We start from the raw sequence: 17,176 nt of genomic DNA on the forward strand, positions 1-17,176 counted from the left end.
TTGCTGTAATGGACGGTTATTGCCTGTTTCGATGTTTATATTCGAGATAAAGGGAAATAAAGCCATTATTTACATTTTATCTTTTAATGTGTGACATGTTTAATATTACAATCCAATTATTACTTATCTGGAAGGAATATCAGTGTTACAAAGACTTCGTGAAATTGAATTAGTGTCTATTTTATTTCTAGATAGAGTCACTGACTACCTGATTGCTTGTGAGGTACACTTATGGTTAACTCATCTTAGAGACTGTTATATAGCACATCACAAGTCACCGGCCACCAATGTGCCTTCACTGGAGCTCATTTATTATCTTTTAATAGCTCACTGCATGCTCAGTGTGATGGCTTATAGTTTCCACTTGGAGTGCTGATGTTCAATCACCTGTGTTGATAGGAATTGAAGATAAGAGAAGGAAGGTAATAATCATTCCATCATGAAGTACTATTTGAGCTCTAAATAAGCTTGCTTTCTATCTCCCTTATTTTCTTTCTTTCTTTCTTTCTTTCTTGCTTTCTTGCTTTCTTCCCTCTACCCTGTGTCCCCCTCTTTCCTTCCTTCCTTCCTTTCTTCCTTCCCTCCTTCCTTTCTTCTCTCCCTCCTTCCTTCCTTCCTTCCTTTCTTTCTCTCTCTTTCTTTTCTTTCTTTCCTCCCTCCACCCTGCGTCCCCCTCCTTCCTTCCTTCCTTCCTTTCTTCCCTCCTTCCTTCCTTCCTTTCTTCCCTCCTTCCTTCCTTTCTTCATTCTTTCTTTCTTTTCTTTCTTTCTTTTTTTCTTTCCTTCTTTCTTTCTTTCCTTCCTCTTTCTCTCTCTCTGTCTCTCTCTCTCCCCCCACCCTCTCTCTCTCCCTTCCTTCCTTCCTCCCTCCCTCCCTCCATCTTTCTTTTTGTCTGCTTGTTTACAAAAAGGACTTAATATAGCATAAAAGAAAAGGCAGACAACTTGGAAGTAAAATATAAAAAGAAACAGAAAACAAAATCAGGAAAAGAGAAACAAGAATACATTCATTATAAAATGTAACATTATTTCCATAAGCAAAATTTACCTACTTTTTCCCAGCATTATGGAACACAGAGATTAGAAGAAGAAAAATAAACTATATAGGCTGTATTATGAGAAAAAAAGAAATGTGCTTTTTCTCAGGTGTACAAATTTATTATTGTTACCTGGATTTCAATGAAAATTCTAACATGGGCTTTCTATGACAGACATAGAAATACATCTACATTCCTTTTTTAATTAAATTAAATTAAAATAATTTTTTTTAGGAAAAAATGTGCACATAGCTCTCCAGGGATTTAATAACACAAGGAAAATATATAGATTCCAAAGGAATCTGTATGCTGGAAAAATCTTGAAGTCGCACAAGACTGAATAGTAGAAGGATTACCTTAAACAGTACTTAAGTTACTTTGAGTTTTAATATTGATTGGCAGAAAATTAAAGATCATAATCTGCAGTAAAGTAGGATTTTCTGATTTCTTTTCTTTCATTCTCCCCTTCCTTTATATATATATATATGTACTTTTAACTGGGACTATGATAGGAGAAAGCAAATGTGTTCTCTTAACTCTTTAAAAGGTTTAAAGAACAAAGAAATGTTTGAGGTGAAGGTGTGTGTCCATGGTGTTAACAGAATCCTTACCACAAAAGAATTGAGCCCATGCGGGTTGCAGTGAGCTACTGTTGCACCACTGCGATCCAGACTGGGTTACAGAGCAAGACCCTGACAAAAAAGAAAAAGAAAGAAAGAAAGAACGAAAGAAAGAACGAAAGAAAGAACGAAAGAAAGAAAGAAAGAAAGAAAGAAAGAAAGAAAGAAAGAAAGAAAGAAAGAAAGAAAGAAAGAAAGAAAGAAAGAAGAGGGAGGGAGGGAGGGAGGGAGGGAGGAAGGAAGGAAGGAAGGAAGGAAGGAAGGAAGGAAGGAAGGAAGGAAGGAAGGAAGGAAGGAAAGAAAGAAAGAAAAAGAAAGAAAGAAAGAAAGAAAGAAAGAAAGAAAGAAAGAAAGAAAGAAAGAAAGAAAGAAAGAAAGAAAGAAAGAAAGGAAGGAAGGAAGGAAGGAAGGAAGGAAGGAGAAAGAAAAGAAGGAAGGAAGCCAAGGAAGGAAGGAAGGAAGGAAGGAAGGAAGGAAGGAAAAGAAAGAAAGAGAAAGAAGAAAGAAAGAAAGAGAAAGAAAGAAAGAAAGAAAAAGAAAGAAAAAAAGAAAGAAAGAAAAAGATGTGCAATGTCGGCTAAATTACTCTATTAATTATATTTAATTCTAGGCTGGGCTAAGTGGCTCATGCCTGTAATCCCAGTACTTTGGAAGGCCAAGGTGGGCAGATCACTTGAAGCCAGGAGTTTGAGACAGTGAAACCCCGGCCCTACTAAAAATATGAAAATTAGCCGGGTGTGGTCCCCGCTACTCAGGAAGATGAGGCAGGAGAACCGCTTGAGCCCCGGAGGCGGAGGTTGCAGTGAGCTGAGATCACACAACTGCACTCCAGCCTGGAGAGCGGCAGTTACACATTATTTCTTATTCCTATCTTGAAGCCCTCCAAAAGTAAAAATAATAATAATAATAATTCTAAAGTATAGGGAAATATACCAACAGGCATATATTTTAAAACAACGAGGTTGAGTAGTAGATTGATTCGGAGTACATTTCATTTCAACATGCCTTGGCGGCAGTAGATGGGAAATATCCTTAGGGAATGGAGAATCAAACTTTAAAATGTAATCAAAATCTTAAATCCGGCAAAGCTTTAAATTGTCTCATTTATTTCCCAGAGCAAAGCTTTTCTTGGGAAATGCATTCCTCAGGGCTGATTTTACATCCTTATTCCTAAGGCTATAGATTAGTGGATTCAACATTGGGGTTACCAGATTATTCAATATCTGAATTATGGCACCAAGCAAGGCACTGGGATTGGGTTGTAGATAGTTAACGATGACTGGCCCATAAGCACAAAGGATTGCAGTGAGGTGGGCGCTGCAGGTGGAGAAGGCTCGTTGCCTGCCCCCTGCTGAGCGGATTTTTGATATGGAAATCCCAATGCAAGTGTAGGAAACAAGGATGAGAAAAAAGCATATGAGAGCCAAAAGACCAACATTTGTAAAACCTACCCTCTGGGCTAAGGATGTGTCCTTACAGGCTAGCGGTAACACTGCAGGAATATCACAGAAGTAATAGCCCACCTTGTCAGAACCACAGTAAGGTAACTGGAAGGTGAGGGAGGTTAGGATTGTGGCATGGACACAGCCACTCATCCAGGTCCCTGTGGCCAACATAAAGCACACCTTGTGGTTCATAATGACCATGTATCTCAAAGGAAAACATACGGCAACAAAGCGGTCACAGGCCATCACTGTGTAGAGGAAACACTCGGTACAGCCTAGGAAATGGTAGAAGAAAAGCTGGGACACGCAGCCCGCATATGAGATAGCACGGCTGTTCCCCGAAAGGCAGAGCAGCATCTTGGGAACAGTTGTCGAAGAGAAGAAACCCAGGTCAAAGATGGAGAGGTTTCCCAAGAAAAAATACATAGGAGTGTGAAGCCGAGTGGAGGCGACGATAGCTGTAAGGATAAGCACATTTCCCAAGAGGGTGCAGAAATAAAATGAGGAGAACAGGAATAAAAGGGCTGTCTCTAGGCCCTCTGTCTCAGGGATTCCCAGAAGGATGAATTCAGTCACCATTGTGTGATTTCTCATTCCTAGGGAGGAATCAACTCTTGGGTGTCTGTGAAAAGAAATATGTGGTTAAATTTAATATGCATGTAAATTACCTGTGTTTAGATCAATGAAATGGAAAAGAAGCAAGAGATCTAGATAGTTACAGAGGAATGCTTCCTGGTAGAATCATCTTGATCTGCCTGCTTTGCTCTGTGCTGATATGGATATCATTCTGCCGTGGTTTCTTTTCTTGTTTGTAAGTTTTTATTTTTACAGATTTCAGAGGTACAAGCGCATTTTTGTTACATGGATATATTTTGTTACACGGATATATTGCCAAGTACTGAAGTCTGGGTTTATAGCACACCCTTCACCCAAATGGTGTACATCGCACCCGATAGGTAATTTTTCTTTCCTCACCAAGCCCCCTCCCACCCAAATCAACTTTTAGAGTTATTCCACTCTGTACGTCCACATGTGCCCATTGTTTAGCTCCCACTTACAAGTGAGAAGACTGCAGTGCAGTTTCTAATTGCAGATGCCTCTCATTTAATAATTTCACCAAGAAGCCTTGCACGATGTCTCGTAGCTGCCATTCTTCATATTTACCATTAAATAGCATAAATTATACATGCTCTAAAAGGACAAATGTAAATACTTAATGTCTTTATAACAAACAAGGTCTCATCCAAATTTCTTATATTCATCTAAAACAATTTGCTTACAGTTATAATTCAGTAAGACATATACAAAATGTAGAGTATCTTTCCCTCATTGTCTCCCTGGCCATGAGGGTCGACAGTGAGAAATTATTCAAAAGAAGGATCTCAGATAGCTCTTCATGAACAGAAAATTGCAATCACAAGTTCCTTATCCTCTGCAGTCACCTGAATTCAGTGCACGTGAGTAACCGATAGACTTCATTTCTGTCTCCAAAGTCTGTAATTGTCTAACCAGACCCAAGTTAAGCCACATCCTAATTTGGTGGCAGCAGAAGGTACAGGGTAGCAGTAGTAAAGACTCCTTTCCTTTCCCAGTTTCCTACTTTAAAAAAAGCGAATATATTTTTCTACTTGTTTTAATTTTTTTCAGCAGTGAGATCTACAGATTATAGATCAACTCATATATTCTATTACCTAAGATGATTCCCTTTCTCTCTCTCTCTCTCTTTTTTCCTGGAGATTGTGAAGGGAGAAAGAGAGTGAAAGCCAAGATAAAAAGTGAAGGACAAAATGTGTGCACTTAGTGGGAAACAGGGAACATAATTGTCTGCTGCTTGTGAGCGTTGTCTTCCTTTCCTTCCCCAGCAGAAGGAAGAAGTTTGTGCCGAAATCCCAATCAGCCTAGAGTCTACAAGTAGGTGATTTGAATTCTTTTACTTTTCAACCACTTTCAAATAGAATGCCACAAATCTAAATATGCATCATCTGCCTTACACTAATTTCCTGTCTAACTCTAGGAACTGCAATCATTCCTCAATACAGGACATTTTAAATAACCTTGGTCTTCCCTGGGGTACTAATCCCTCAACTCAGGGAACTTTTTGAGCAAGGGAGCAATTAACTACTTGGTATAATTACACCTTAGAAATGAATGAGAGAAGAGAAGAGAGAAAGGGAGAGAGAAAGAGAGAGAGCCTGATTAGTATCATTTCCTTTGTAAAATATACTTCTGTGGAAGAATATTTTTAAACATTCCTTTGACACATATATCACACATATTTGTTGTGTGTTTTTATATTTACTGCGTTTCATGTGTGCATACTTTTTTAATAAATAAATTATATCTTATTTTCCTACCTAGTATTGACAGAATTGACTATTGTGAGCAACAGTAACTGGGGTAGCTTAGAGAACTAAAGAAACTAATGGAAAACTAGGCCCAGGAAGGGTGGGAAGTAGGGCAGCTGGAGGGACCTTAGCTGTTAGAATTCATGGAGCAGCCTCAGGGCATCGCCATCAGCCAGTTCTACCTCAGCTACCTTTGCTTCTGTGTGCCTCACCCCAAGATTGGACTCTGACTTCCTTGGCTGAGTCACATGCCCATCTCTGTGAGCAGGGTACAGGCTAAATGGTGGGATGGAGATGGGCAGTTCTCCAGCAGGGAGTGAAAGGGGTTATTGCTAGAAGAAATGCAGCTGGAAATCATCATTCTCAGCAAACTATCGCAAGAACAGAAAACCAAACACCGCATGTTCTCACTCATAGGTGGGAATTGAACAATGAGAGCACTTGGACACAGGAAGGGGAACATCACACACCGGGGCCTATTGTGGGGAGGGGGGAGGGGGGAGGGATAGCATTAGGAGATATACCTAATGTAAATGACAAGTGAATGGGTACAGCACACCAACATGGCACATGTACACATATGTAACAAACCTGCACGTTGTACACATGTACCCTAGAACTTAAAGTATAATTAAAAAAAAAAAAGAAAACATCCTAAAAAAAAGAAAGACGGAAGAAATATGCTGGGAGTTCAAAAATAATGTTAAGCTAGCACTTGAAGTATCTGTCCTTATACTTTCTGACATCTATTAAAGCTTCCGAGTTAAATATCTTCAATACGCATCTGAGAGATTGAATGGCAAAAAAAAAAAGTTAGGATAAGTTTTTTGGGGGGGATGTGGAAGGCCAAATGTTTATTCTAAAGTTTCAACAAATTTGCTGTATTGTGCATAGCTGCATGAAGATCTGAGACAGATGCCCATTTACATCCACAAACTAATTGTGTGGCTTGAAGAAAATTACCTAACATCCCTAAATCTCATTTCATCTTCTGTAAAATGATCTTACAGAACTCATATGTAGATTACAGTAGATAATACATAAAAAGCAATTACACAGTGCCTGGTAAGGAGTAAGGACTCAATTAATGGTAACTTATGATTATTACTCTAGGCAGATCTTCTGAAAAGCTACCTTTGACTACATTTCTCAAACTCTCTCCCCACACCAAGTGGAGGTATAAAATATAAAGAAACAGTGATTTGGGAGGGTTCAACTAAAGTAGATGTAGTTATAGGAAAAAGGAGACAACTAATAAATTGTGTGAAAACTGCATAAGCAACCTTTAAAAAAAAAATGTAGGCCAGGTGTGGTGGCTCATGCCTGTAAGCCCAGTACTTTGAAAGGCCAATATGGGAGGATCCCTTTAGCCCAGGAATTTGAGACCAGCCTGGGGGCAACATAATGAGATCTCATTTCTAAAAGACATTTCAAAAATTGGCTGGGTGTTGGGTGTGCACCTGTAGTCCCAGCTACTCTGGAGGCTGAGGTGGGAGGATCTCTTGAGCGCGGAAGTCCAGGCTATAGTGAACCATGATTGCACCACTGCACTCCAGCCTGGGTAACAGAGCAAGATCCTGTCTCAGAAAAAGAAAATTGTGGTAAAATACACAAAGCATAAAATTTAACGTCTTAACCATTTTGAAATATATGGTACAGTAATGTTAAGTATATTTCCACTGATGATCAACTGTTTCCATCGTTGCCCAACTAATCTCCTGGACTTTTTCATCTTGCAGAACTGAAACTCTATAACCATTAAACGACTTCTCCATTTCCTTCCAACATCAGTGGCTCCTGGGAACCAACATTCTAGTTTCTTTTTCCATGAATGTGACTATTCTGGATACCTCATATTACTGGATTTATACAGTCTTTTTGTGACTCGCTTATTTCACTTAGCATAATGTCATAATGTCAACATTGGGGCTTATCCATGTTGTGGCATGTGTCAGAACTTCCTTTCTTTCTAAGTCTGAATAATGTTTTGTTGTGTGTATATACCACGTTTAGTGTATTCATTCATTGAGTGAATGCTGGGTTGCTTTCAGCCCTTGCCTATTGTGATTAACGCTGCTAGGAATGTGGGTGTTCAAACGTGTCTTCAAGACCCTACTTTTATTTCTTTTGTATATATACCAAGAGCTGGAATTGCTGGATCATATGGTAATTCTATTTTTACTATTTTAAGAAAATACAATACTGTTTTTCATACCAGCTGCACCATTTTACATTCTCATCATTAGAGTACAAGGGTTCCAATTTCTGACATCATAGCCAAAGCTTATTACTACGGTAATTTTAAAAATAGTAGCCATCCTTACTGAAGTGATATGTCATTGTGGCTTTATTTTGCATTTCCTTAGTGCTTAGTGGTATTGAACATCTTTCCATGTGCTTATTTGCCGTTTGTGTACCTTCTTTGGATAAATGTCTATTTAAGTCCCTTACCCATTTTTCAATCAGGTGATTTGGTTTTGCTGCTGTAGTTGTTAATGAGGTAAGATTTTAAAAAGTGATTGTGTGTGTCTGTGTGTGTTTTTGTATGTGTGCATTTGTGTTTTAAATAAAATCTCATGTTGTGTGCTTTTAGATCCAGGAAAGATTTAAATGGTTAGTGTTTGTTTTCAGTGCCAGCCATTGCAACATTAATTTAGAAAAAGCCAAAAAGTTGGTCATTTAGATTTTGTTTTTTATATATCATCAATTTTACCTAAACATGAATGTATATTTAAATTCAGACATAATATTATTCCGTACCTTAATTATTTCACACATATTCCTCTGTATCAATAAACATACAATTGCATCATAATTTAATGGATAAAGAGGTATCCATTCATTAATTCAACAAACCTACACTGGAAGCTTACTATGTCACTGGGCTATGTCTTATGGATACAGTGATGAGCAAGACACACATAATCTCTACTTTTATGAAACTTTACATTGTCTAGAAAACAAATCTATTATAGAAGTATCAGTGTGTTGAATATCTGTCCCTAAACACTAGTCAGGCTTTACCAGATATCATGACATGTAGATTCTTCTACAAATATCCTGCATTAGTAGAACAGCAAACTAACACTAGGGTTATTTGAATTCAGCATATTGTCTCTGCTAGGCATCCCCAATGTGTGGGAATAAGATGCTGTGGCATCTTGGATTTTTGCCAATCAAGTTAGGAGGAGCCCTAGAATCCTCCTAGTGCACTAAAACCATTTAACTATGCTTGAAGGAGGTTCACTTTATCATTTTATCCTTTTAGCTTCATGCTATTTGTAAAGTAAGCATTTTTATTAGAGATTTTTACTTGTTTTTGTTTACTGGTTTCAAATAGGAAGGGAACTTTGGAGACTACAAATGGAATAGAAGAACTACAAATAACTAAAATGTCATGGAAACTAGGAGCTGGCGTGTCTGTGGGATCCCCAGTTAATAGTACCCGTTCTTTCACTTTAGATTCTGAGAAAATTGAGAAACAGTTATCAACTCCAGTCTTGTTGGAAGTTAAGTTACAAAATGTAACTTGCTGGGAGAATCAAATGAGCATGCTAATTAAGCCCCATAATTAGACCATCTTCTCTTCAACAACACTGGATGGAAAGACTTTCCCCTTGCTTTTACACTAAAGAGTATTTTGATATATTGGCAGTGTGGTGCAATAGGAAAATGATGACACAGCAGGACTTAAGAGGACTTGGATCTAGGGCTGGCTTTAGCATAACTAGATGTAGTACACAAGGAAGACACTTATTGCTGTATCTCAGTGCCACCATCTACAGGTGGGAACAATTGGTAATAGAGTAGAGTAAGTGGAGATAATAATAAAGTCAAATCAGTCGTCCTTCAGTATCCTCAGGAGATTGGTTTTAGGACCCCCATAAATACCACAATCCAAATATGCTCATGTCCCTTATTTAAAATGGTGTAGTATTTGCATATAACCTATGCACATCCTCCTGTATACCTTAAATCATCTCTAGATTACTTGTAATACTTAGTACAATGCCTACCACCATTTCATGCACATGAATTCAATGTAGTACTCACATGAGGCAAATTCAAGTTTTGCTTTTTGGAACTTTGTAAAATTTATTTTCTGAATATTTTTGAATCGCAGTGGTTGAATTCACAAAGGCAGAACCCATGAATATTGAGGGCTGACTGTATATAGATGTAACCTCTGTCAGTACTTATTTTACCAGTTATTTATTGAACAACTTATTTGTATCATGAGAGAAGTAATTAGGATGAGTAAATTGCCATGCAGGTCACTTAGGGTAGCTATGTGGTACAGGAATCTATAGCAGGGAGGTGATTTGGCGTTAACTGGAGCTGAGTTTGAGGTCTGATTTGATGCTTAATGTGTAACATTGGGTTCACTATTTGAAGACTTTAATCCTCAAAACTCTTTTCTACATTACGTAAAATCTACTTTATAGGGGTGAAGATTTAATAAGATGATGTATGTGAAATGCTCATCACAATGCCCAGAAGACAGATCATGCTCTATGAATGTTAGCTAACCTTCTTCTTCGCAAGATGGAAGAACTGAAATGCTTATACACAGAAAAGAGGAACAATTACATTTTAATTGGAGCAAAAAAATAAGGTAAAATTGAATGTTGATTTATACAGAGAGGAACTATTGAAGGGTACTTCTTGGACTGCTACAGATCCTCTCTGTCCTCAACCAGGAAAAGTTGGCTACCCATTATAGAGACAAGAAATCTGTCTCCAAGTGCTTGCTATGCCCTTTGGATTCCTTATCCAGAATTAAGAGACAAAGAATAATGTTAATTATAACATTTATTCCCAATAATATCTCATAATTTATTCACAGACAGTAAGTAAAACATTTCAGAATACTCTTTTCAGGGACCTTTTCACTTCCTTGTTCCTTAAGGAATAGATTAACGAGTTCAGCATGGGTGAGACAATATTATTTAATATTTGCACCATGGCACCAAGCAAGGGGTTGGGTGTGGACTTCAGATAGATGATGATTACAGGTCCATAGGCACAGAGGATTGCAATGAGGTGAGCACTGCAGGTGGAGAAGGCTTTCTGCCTGCCCTCTGCTGAACGGATTCTCAATATGGTAATCCCAGTGCGAGTGTAGCAGACACAGATACTGACCAAAAGTGTTAAAGCCAGAAAGCCAACATTTATGGAACCCACCCTCTGGGCCAGGGCACTGTCAGTGCAAGCCAGGGGTAAAACAGCAGGAATGTCACAGAAGAAGTAGTCCACCTGATTGGGGCCACAGTAGGACAACTGAAAGGTAAAGGAGGTCAGAATGGTGGCGTGAAGACAACCCACCAACCCGGCTACCACGACCAGGCTGACACAGACTCCAGGCTTCATGATGAGCATATACCTCAGTGGGTGACATATGGCAACAAAGCGATCACAGGACATTACAGAATAGAGGCAGCCTTCAGCAGAACCCAATAAGTGATAGAAGTAGAGCTGTGAAGCACATCCCTTGTAAGAAATGACTGGGCTCTGGCCAGAGAGATACAATAGCATCTTGGGACATGTTACAGATGGGAACAATACGTCAAATATAGACAGGAGTCCCAAGAAGAAATACATAGGCATGTGAAGGGTAGAGGAAGAAACAATTGCTACAAGGATGAGTAAGTTTCCAAGTAGGTTGAAGAGGTAGATGAATGAGAAGACAGCACAGAGTACAGCCTCCAGTCCCTCTGTCTGAGGTATTCCCCGTAGAATGAACTCATTCAGCAATGTGTGATTCTTCATGTTCATGGAAGGGTAGTCTGGGTTTTCACAAAATATGTGAAAATATGAATGTGGAGGCAGATTGGGATAAGTACAATACCAATACATTCATTGGCACCAATTTTTGTTTAAACATTAAGTTGATGTTGAAATTAAGAATTAGAGATTCCTCCGCAGACATTTAGGGATTAGTAAAGCATGCATATGCCTTCACATCTTGAGATATATTTGTTCGTGATTATAGACAGCAAACAAAATGAAACATTAATATGGTGAAATGTTGGATGGGCTAAGAGAACAGAGAACATAATTAATGTCCGCAACTAATGATACAATAATGAATGCCCTAAAAAGACCAACTCGTAAGTCAGATCCTCCTGATTCCTCTTCACAATATTTCTACAGTTACTCGAAGATGTGATCAGATGCCCTAATTATTCACCAAAAGTCAATTTTGTCATTGACATTTCTAATAAGATTGATGGACTGAGATACAATGCAATGAGCATTAAGATTTGGATTGTGTTAATATCATTCTAATTATAGATAAAGTTTTTAGTTTTTTAGTTTTGGCACATTCTTATTTGGAAATATTCATTTGTCTGAAAAGACACTAGCAGTGACTAATTTTGTTGTTACTCTAGGGTTTTAAATTGCTTAGAGATTAGCAGCTGAGATGTATTATCATATCCTAGTTTTAGGTTTGAGTGAAGTCACATCATATATAAAGATGCAGATATGAAATATTTCATCTTTGCTAACAATTGGAATTTTTGAATCCTTAGAATAATGAAACTAAAATATTTCAATTCTGAAGCTTTTTGTGTGTTTTTGTCTTTTAAAATTTTTTTATGATTTTGTTGTGTAAGAGCACTTAACATGAGAGGTACTCTCTTACCAGATTTTCAGTATAGAATACAATACAATATTATTATTAACAATATAGGGACAATATTGTACAACAGATCTCTAGACTCATCTTGCATTACTAAAACTTTAGAGTCATTGATTAATAACTCTCCATTTTCCTCTCTTCCCTGCCCATGACAACCATCATTTTGCTCACTGCTTCTATGAATTTGACTGTTTTATTTTAAGGGAAAGAGTTAACTGTATATGCTGAGAACATGTAACTGCCGCTGGGGTATGACAATGCTTGAATATAAAGGCTCTTGTGAATCATTCAAGAAGGATATTTTCATTTCCAGTTTTTACTTTTTTGATGTATTTATTTTTGATACTCCCAAATATGAAAACTAATAATTGCCCTTATTTCCACTTACAATTCCTGGTCAATTTCTCTGATTCTCTTTATAAGTAATAGTTATTGATTGATAATTTTAGCCTCTAAAAATATGGAAGTGGTAAGATAGATGAATATAATCCACATATACACAGGAAATACTGAAGGAATGTAGTTCAGGTTCTGTTAGACTGTTAGATCCCTGAAAGTAGTGGCTATAATTTGTCATTGAATCTGCAGCACGTACCATAGTACTTCTGAATAGCTGGAATTTAAATATTTGTTAGAGGAATGAATGAATGAAAAGTTGGAAATGAATTTATGGATATTATCTGACTGTGAGTTCTATGAAGAGACCATGTTTATTCTTGCTCATCATTGTATCACTAGGATTTAAGAAACAGCAGCATCCAACAAGTGTGTTTATTTCGATCAACTTTTTAAATTCTCTAGAATTATTCCTTTGGTCCTTCAACTATTTTAAGTCTTTTTTCTTAACCCCAGCCAACAATGGTTGTAGTCAGCCTACTTTAGGCTTCAGATACCATGCCTAGTAAAAGGAATTTAGATATTCATTGAAATGTAGAGTACCTAATTGCTGAGCTAGGAGAGAGAGGATGAGCTTTGAATATCTTCAAAATTGCTGTAACTCATAATTACCTCTTGCTGGAGGAGAGTTAAGGAAGGCAAATGGACCTTTCTGAAGAGAAGGAAAAGAACAAAATTATGATTAGTGGAAAGTTCTGTCACAGCAACAACTAAAGAATGTGAAAAGGAATTATTGTAAAAAATATCTTAAATAGGACAAAATTATTCACACAATCTTAGGTACCAGATTTAGATCACATGTCTTAGATCATGTGATAATCAAACCTGGAAAAGTGTTATCACAAGATCTTAATGAAATTGATGTACTCTATTATTGTCTTAAGGCCTCAAGTCTATAGAGATTCTGTTTATTGTATCGAGTTCTTTGAATTTTGGGGTCCTTTGGGGTTTCTTGTTGGGGGAAAGCTACTATTCTTCATTCTCCCCAGTATCCCAACTCCCCACCCCAGGATCCTTTCGTCTGCTTTCTCTGGGGGATCATCTGGACCTGAAATGAGTTTGTATGTTTGCCTTAGTTGTTAAAAAAGAACAAGTGCATGGCCACTGGGTGGCCTCCAAGATCCGGATTAGTCATCTCTTCACATAGGTATCTTGGGAGGTTTCTGAACAATTTCAGTTAGGCTTAATGAACAGAGGGCAAATAGAGTTAACTGCTGTGTAGTTATTTTAACATATTCCTAGAAAAAGAGGTTTAATAACTCAGTACAGAAAAGTGGAGTGTACTATGTGACTTTTAAACTAAGAAAATGTAGGGGATAAATGACAAAAGTAGTTAGATGTTGGAAATCAAGATCCAGTGAATGGAAAAATATTGCCAAAATGTGGGATGTTCTTATATTGTGCTTGGTATATAGTGAGTATCCACTAATGTTTGTTTTTGACGAACTGAGATAATACTTACCTCACACAATTGTGTAAGGATTACATATGATGATATTCCTGACATAACCTTGAAAAAGATAGAGAATTCTATTGTTCTCTGCTTGGATGAGAGGAGCCAATAAGGGAAGACAAGATTTTAAGCCTGGCAGATTTTGTTTAACATCTAGGCTCTTACTTACTAATTCTGTGACTCTGCCGTGCCTTCAATTTGCTTATCTTTATAATAAGGATAGTATTACATTCTATGACAAATGATGACATGAACTCAGAGTAGTTAAATTGCTTTCTCATGATTATACAACTATTAAGTACTAGAGGTAGGAATTAAGCCCCAGACTGAATCTGAAGCTCACAGACTCAATTCTGTGACAGAGCCAAGTTGATCCTGATAAATTAGAACCTGGTTTCTTGTTTTCTCTACAATTTTCTGAACCTCTGGATGAGCAACGTATGTTCTTTACAAGCCCTCATAGATTTTTAGACCCTTGAGCTGCATCCTGCCTATCTCCTTTGGCATTTATCTATGCTTTGGGTTTGTCAGGAGCATATTTGCTTGTAATCAATGAAAATTGCTCCTGTTAAGCAATGGTCACCATTATCCAAGAAATTTCTGACAAACAGCTAAGTGATTTGTGATGACCCGGCTTTATTCCTGTCTGTAATTAATGTAATTTGACATACTATGTAAAATAATTAGCACTGGTTTCAAGTAGGAACTCAATATATAGTACTATACATATTTGTAAATCCACCCTACCTATCCATTCATGTATAAGTTTCTGCTGAGCCCAGGTTGTATGTGATATCTTCAAACATGAAATTTCCAAGTTATCAGTGATCTTATGAAAATTATACCTATTATTATAATTGTTATCACCAATATGTAATAAATGCTTATAAGATTTGTGCACATGTCTGAGCATTTGTTATTTGATCTTTTGAAATCTATTCTCCAATATCGATAGTAGATTGCAATTACAAGGCCTAAGCGTATATTCAACCACCGGAATTTATACGTATTTATAAATTAATCAAATAACTTCATGCATTTTAAGAACTTATTTTCTTAAAGGTTTACAATTTTAAGAGCACATAAAGGGCTCAGGTTTGATAAGAACAGCAGGAAGTTTTAGATGAATTGCTATGGAAACATCAGAGGAGAGACAACAAGCAGAACCGTACACTTAAAACTCTCCGTGATGATAAAGATATAGAACATCAAAGAAAGAGAATAACAGAAATGAGACAATGAGCAAAACAGTTTATTGAAAGCCTGTTCTGAACCAGAACAGAGTGTCATAGAGTGCTAAGAACTCTATGACAGCCTTTTTATTTCAGGAAGGGAAATGGCTCTCAGAAGAAGTAAAGAAAAATAAATAGCAAACTATGATAAACATAATCAACACACACCAGCATAATTCAGGACACATGTGTTACAGTGGTGGGTGCTAAAGTAAATTGGATATTGTTCTCATAATATACAGATTTCTATTTCCATTATAAGCAAATGTGCTTTTCATATTCCGAAGAAGACGGTTTCCTTAAAAGCCTACTTTTTAATTAATCATAATTAAATGTATTAGGGTAGGATAAGGACCCAAAGAGCTGTAATAAACCATGGAGAAATTCATTACTTTATCCTGTAAAATTCTGTGACGATATGGTGACTTGCTCTATGAGAGTGTCAGGGACTCAGGATCTTTCTATCTTGTTGCTTCTCCAGTTTTAGGGGAAATACTCTAGGCTTTATGGTCTAGTCTTTATGGTTCAAGCTGGCTCAGGATATACCTGCATTCACACCAGTGAGCAGGAAGAGGGTAAAGTGAATGGGAGGCCATCCTCTTTTCTTTGAAAGGGCATGACATGGTGTTGCAATTATTTCTTGTACCCTATTGGCCAGAGCTTAGTTACAAGGCCATACCAGCTTTAAGGGAGGCTGGGCAATGTTTTCATTCTGAATGGTCGTAGACATTGTGAAACTTGGGGTCCCTATTAGTATAAAAAAGAAGGTGAGAATCAATCTTGAGGAATGCCTGGCAACACTAAGGCACAAGGACAGACTTTTAAGTGAAGATACCTCATCTATGTCGGTTTAATTGTGTATATTGTGCTCGGTTACGGGAATTTTCACATAGTTGTCTTTTCAACAACCAGCATCTTCTGTGTGTTTCCTGATTCAGTACCCTCTAACCATGCTGCATGCCTGGTCTGTGGCAGACTTTTAGTGCTAAGCTCTAAGCCCAGCAGGATCAGATGATGAACTCTGCCCATGTTTCCAGCTCCTCCCTTTTGTTGCTCAGATGTTTCAGTCAATGGAAAGAAGGCACAGTCACAAGGAACAATACCAGACATGATTTCTCTCCAGAGAAAAGGATAATTTCCTCTCATAATTAGTTTAGTACATCTAAAAAACATGGTTGTAGGGCCCAGTACTGATAAAATAGAATTTTTACTTATGTTATGCTTTACTATATATGCATATATTACATGCATGTAACTGTATATACATGTGTGGTGTACATACATACACATATATACATCTATGCATGCACATGCATGTATATAAATGCGGGTGTGTGTGTGTATATATATATATATATATAACTTTTATGGCCACTAAGATTCATTAGATCTCAAAAAAACAATCAGTGGAGGTATGTCATTATCCCATGTTTCAGACGAGAGAACAAATAACTTGGGGAAAGTAACGTATCCACAAAAAATACACCACAGAGACCAAAATCAAGCTGTGTTTTCCATATGTATCATGTATTCTTTCCCTATAGATTCTCTACAGCAATATGACACTTTAAGTCCCAGATTTAATAGGTTGTTTTGAAATAGGGAAGTCATGGGGACCTTGATAACTTCTAATGTGCTTTAGCCAGGTAAATGAGCATAGACATTCTCAGTTACTTACATTGTTAACCCAAACATTTGGTTTCAGGATCCCATAAGTGACCCATGACAGGAAGACTAGGGATTCCCTGGCTAGAGCGTCTCTCATTAGAGCAGATGTGTGTGCCTTGCACTATCTCCTTATCTTTCCCCGTGCTTTAGGGAAGGTGCAACTTGGGGAAAAATGACTCACATTAGAGATAAGGTGTCAATGATATAATGTCCATAAAGTTTTGATTAACAGGGCCCAGGACACAGTAAGCCCTTGGCAATTAAGCTTTTACAGAAATATGCAGTTTTTCATGTCATTGTTGATGTTGTTCCTGTTGCAGCATTTTCCCTTTCTCTCT

General features: G+C 37.4%; 2 protein-coding genes across 2 annotated transcripts; both read right to left on the reverse strand.

Moving 5' to 3' along the window:
- Positions 1-2,756: 2,756 nt before the first annotated feature.
- Positions 2,757-4,228, reverse strand: LOC105476308 (putative olfactory receptor 10D4). The gene is made up of 2 exons (XM_011732097.3): positions 4,160-4,228; positions 2,757-3,723 (listed from the first exon to the last, which is right to left on the reverse strand). The coding sequence occupies exon 2, from the start codon at positions 3,693-3,695 to the stop codon at positions 2,757-2,759; it is 939 nt and encodes a 312-aa protein (XP_011730399.3). The 5' UTR covers positions 3,696-3,723; positions 4,160-4,228.
- A 6,081-nt stretch (positions 4,229-10,309) lies between these two features.
- LOC105476487 (olfactory receptor 10N1-like) lies at positions 10,310-11,215 on the reverse strand. The gene has a single exon (XM_011732461.2). It carries the CDS (start codon positions 11,213-11,215, stop codon positions 10,310-10,312), a length of 906 nt encoding a protein of 301 aa, XP_011730763.2.
- Between the last annotated feature and the right edge of the window lie 5,961 nt (positions 11,216-17,176).

This window comes from Macaca nemestrina, chromosome 12 (genome assembly GCF_043159975.1).
Source record: "Macaca nemestrina isolate mMacNem1 chromosome 12, mMacNem.hap1, whole genome shotgun sequence".
Classification (NCBI taxonomy): Eukaryota; Metazoa; Chordata; class Mammalia; order Primates; family Cercopithecidae; genus Macaca; species Macaca nemestrina.

Bases quoted from the DNA above. Each gene is read 5' to 3' on its own strand.
- LOC105476308 (XM_011732097.3), bottom strand. From the start codon at position 3,695: ATGAGAAATCACACAATGGTGACTGAATTCATCCTTCTGGGAATCCCT.
- LOC105476487 (XM_011732461.2), bottom strand. From the start codon at position 11,215: ATGAAGAATCACACATTGCTGAATGAGTTCATTCTACGGGGAATACCT.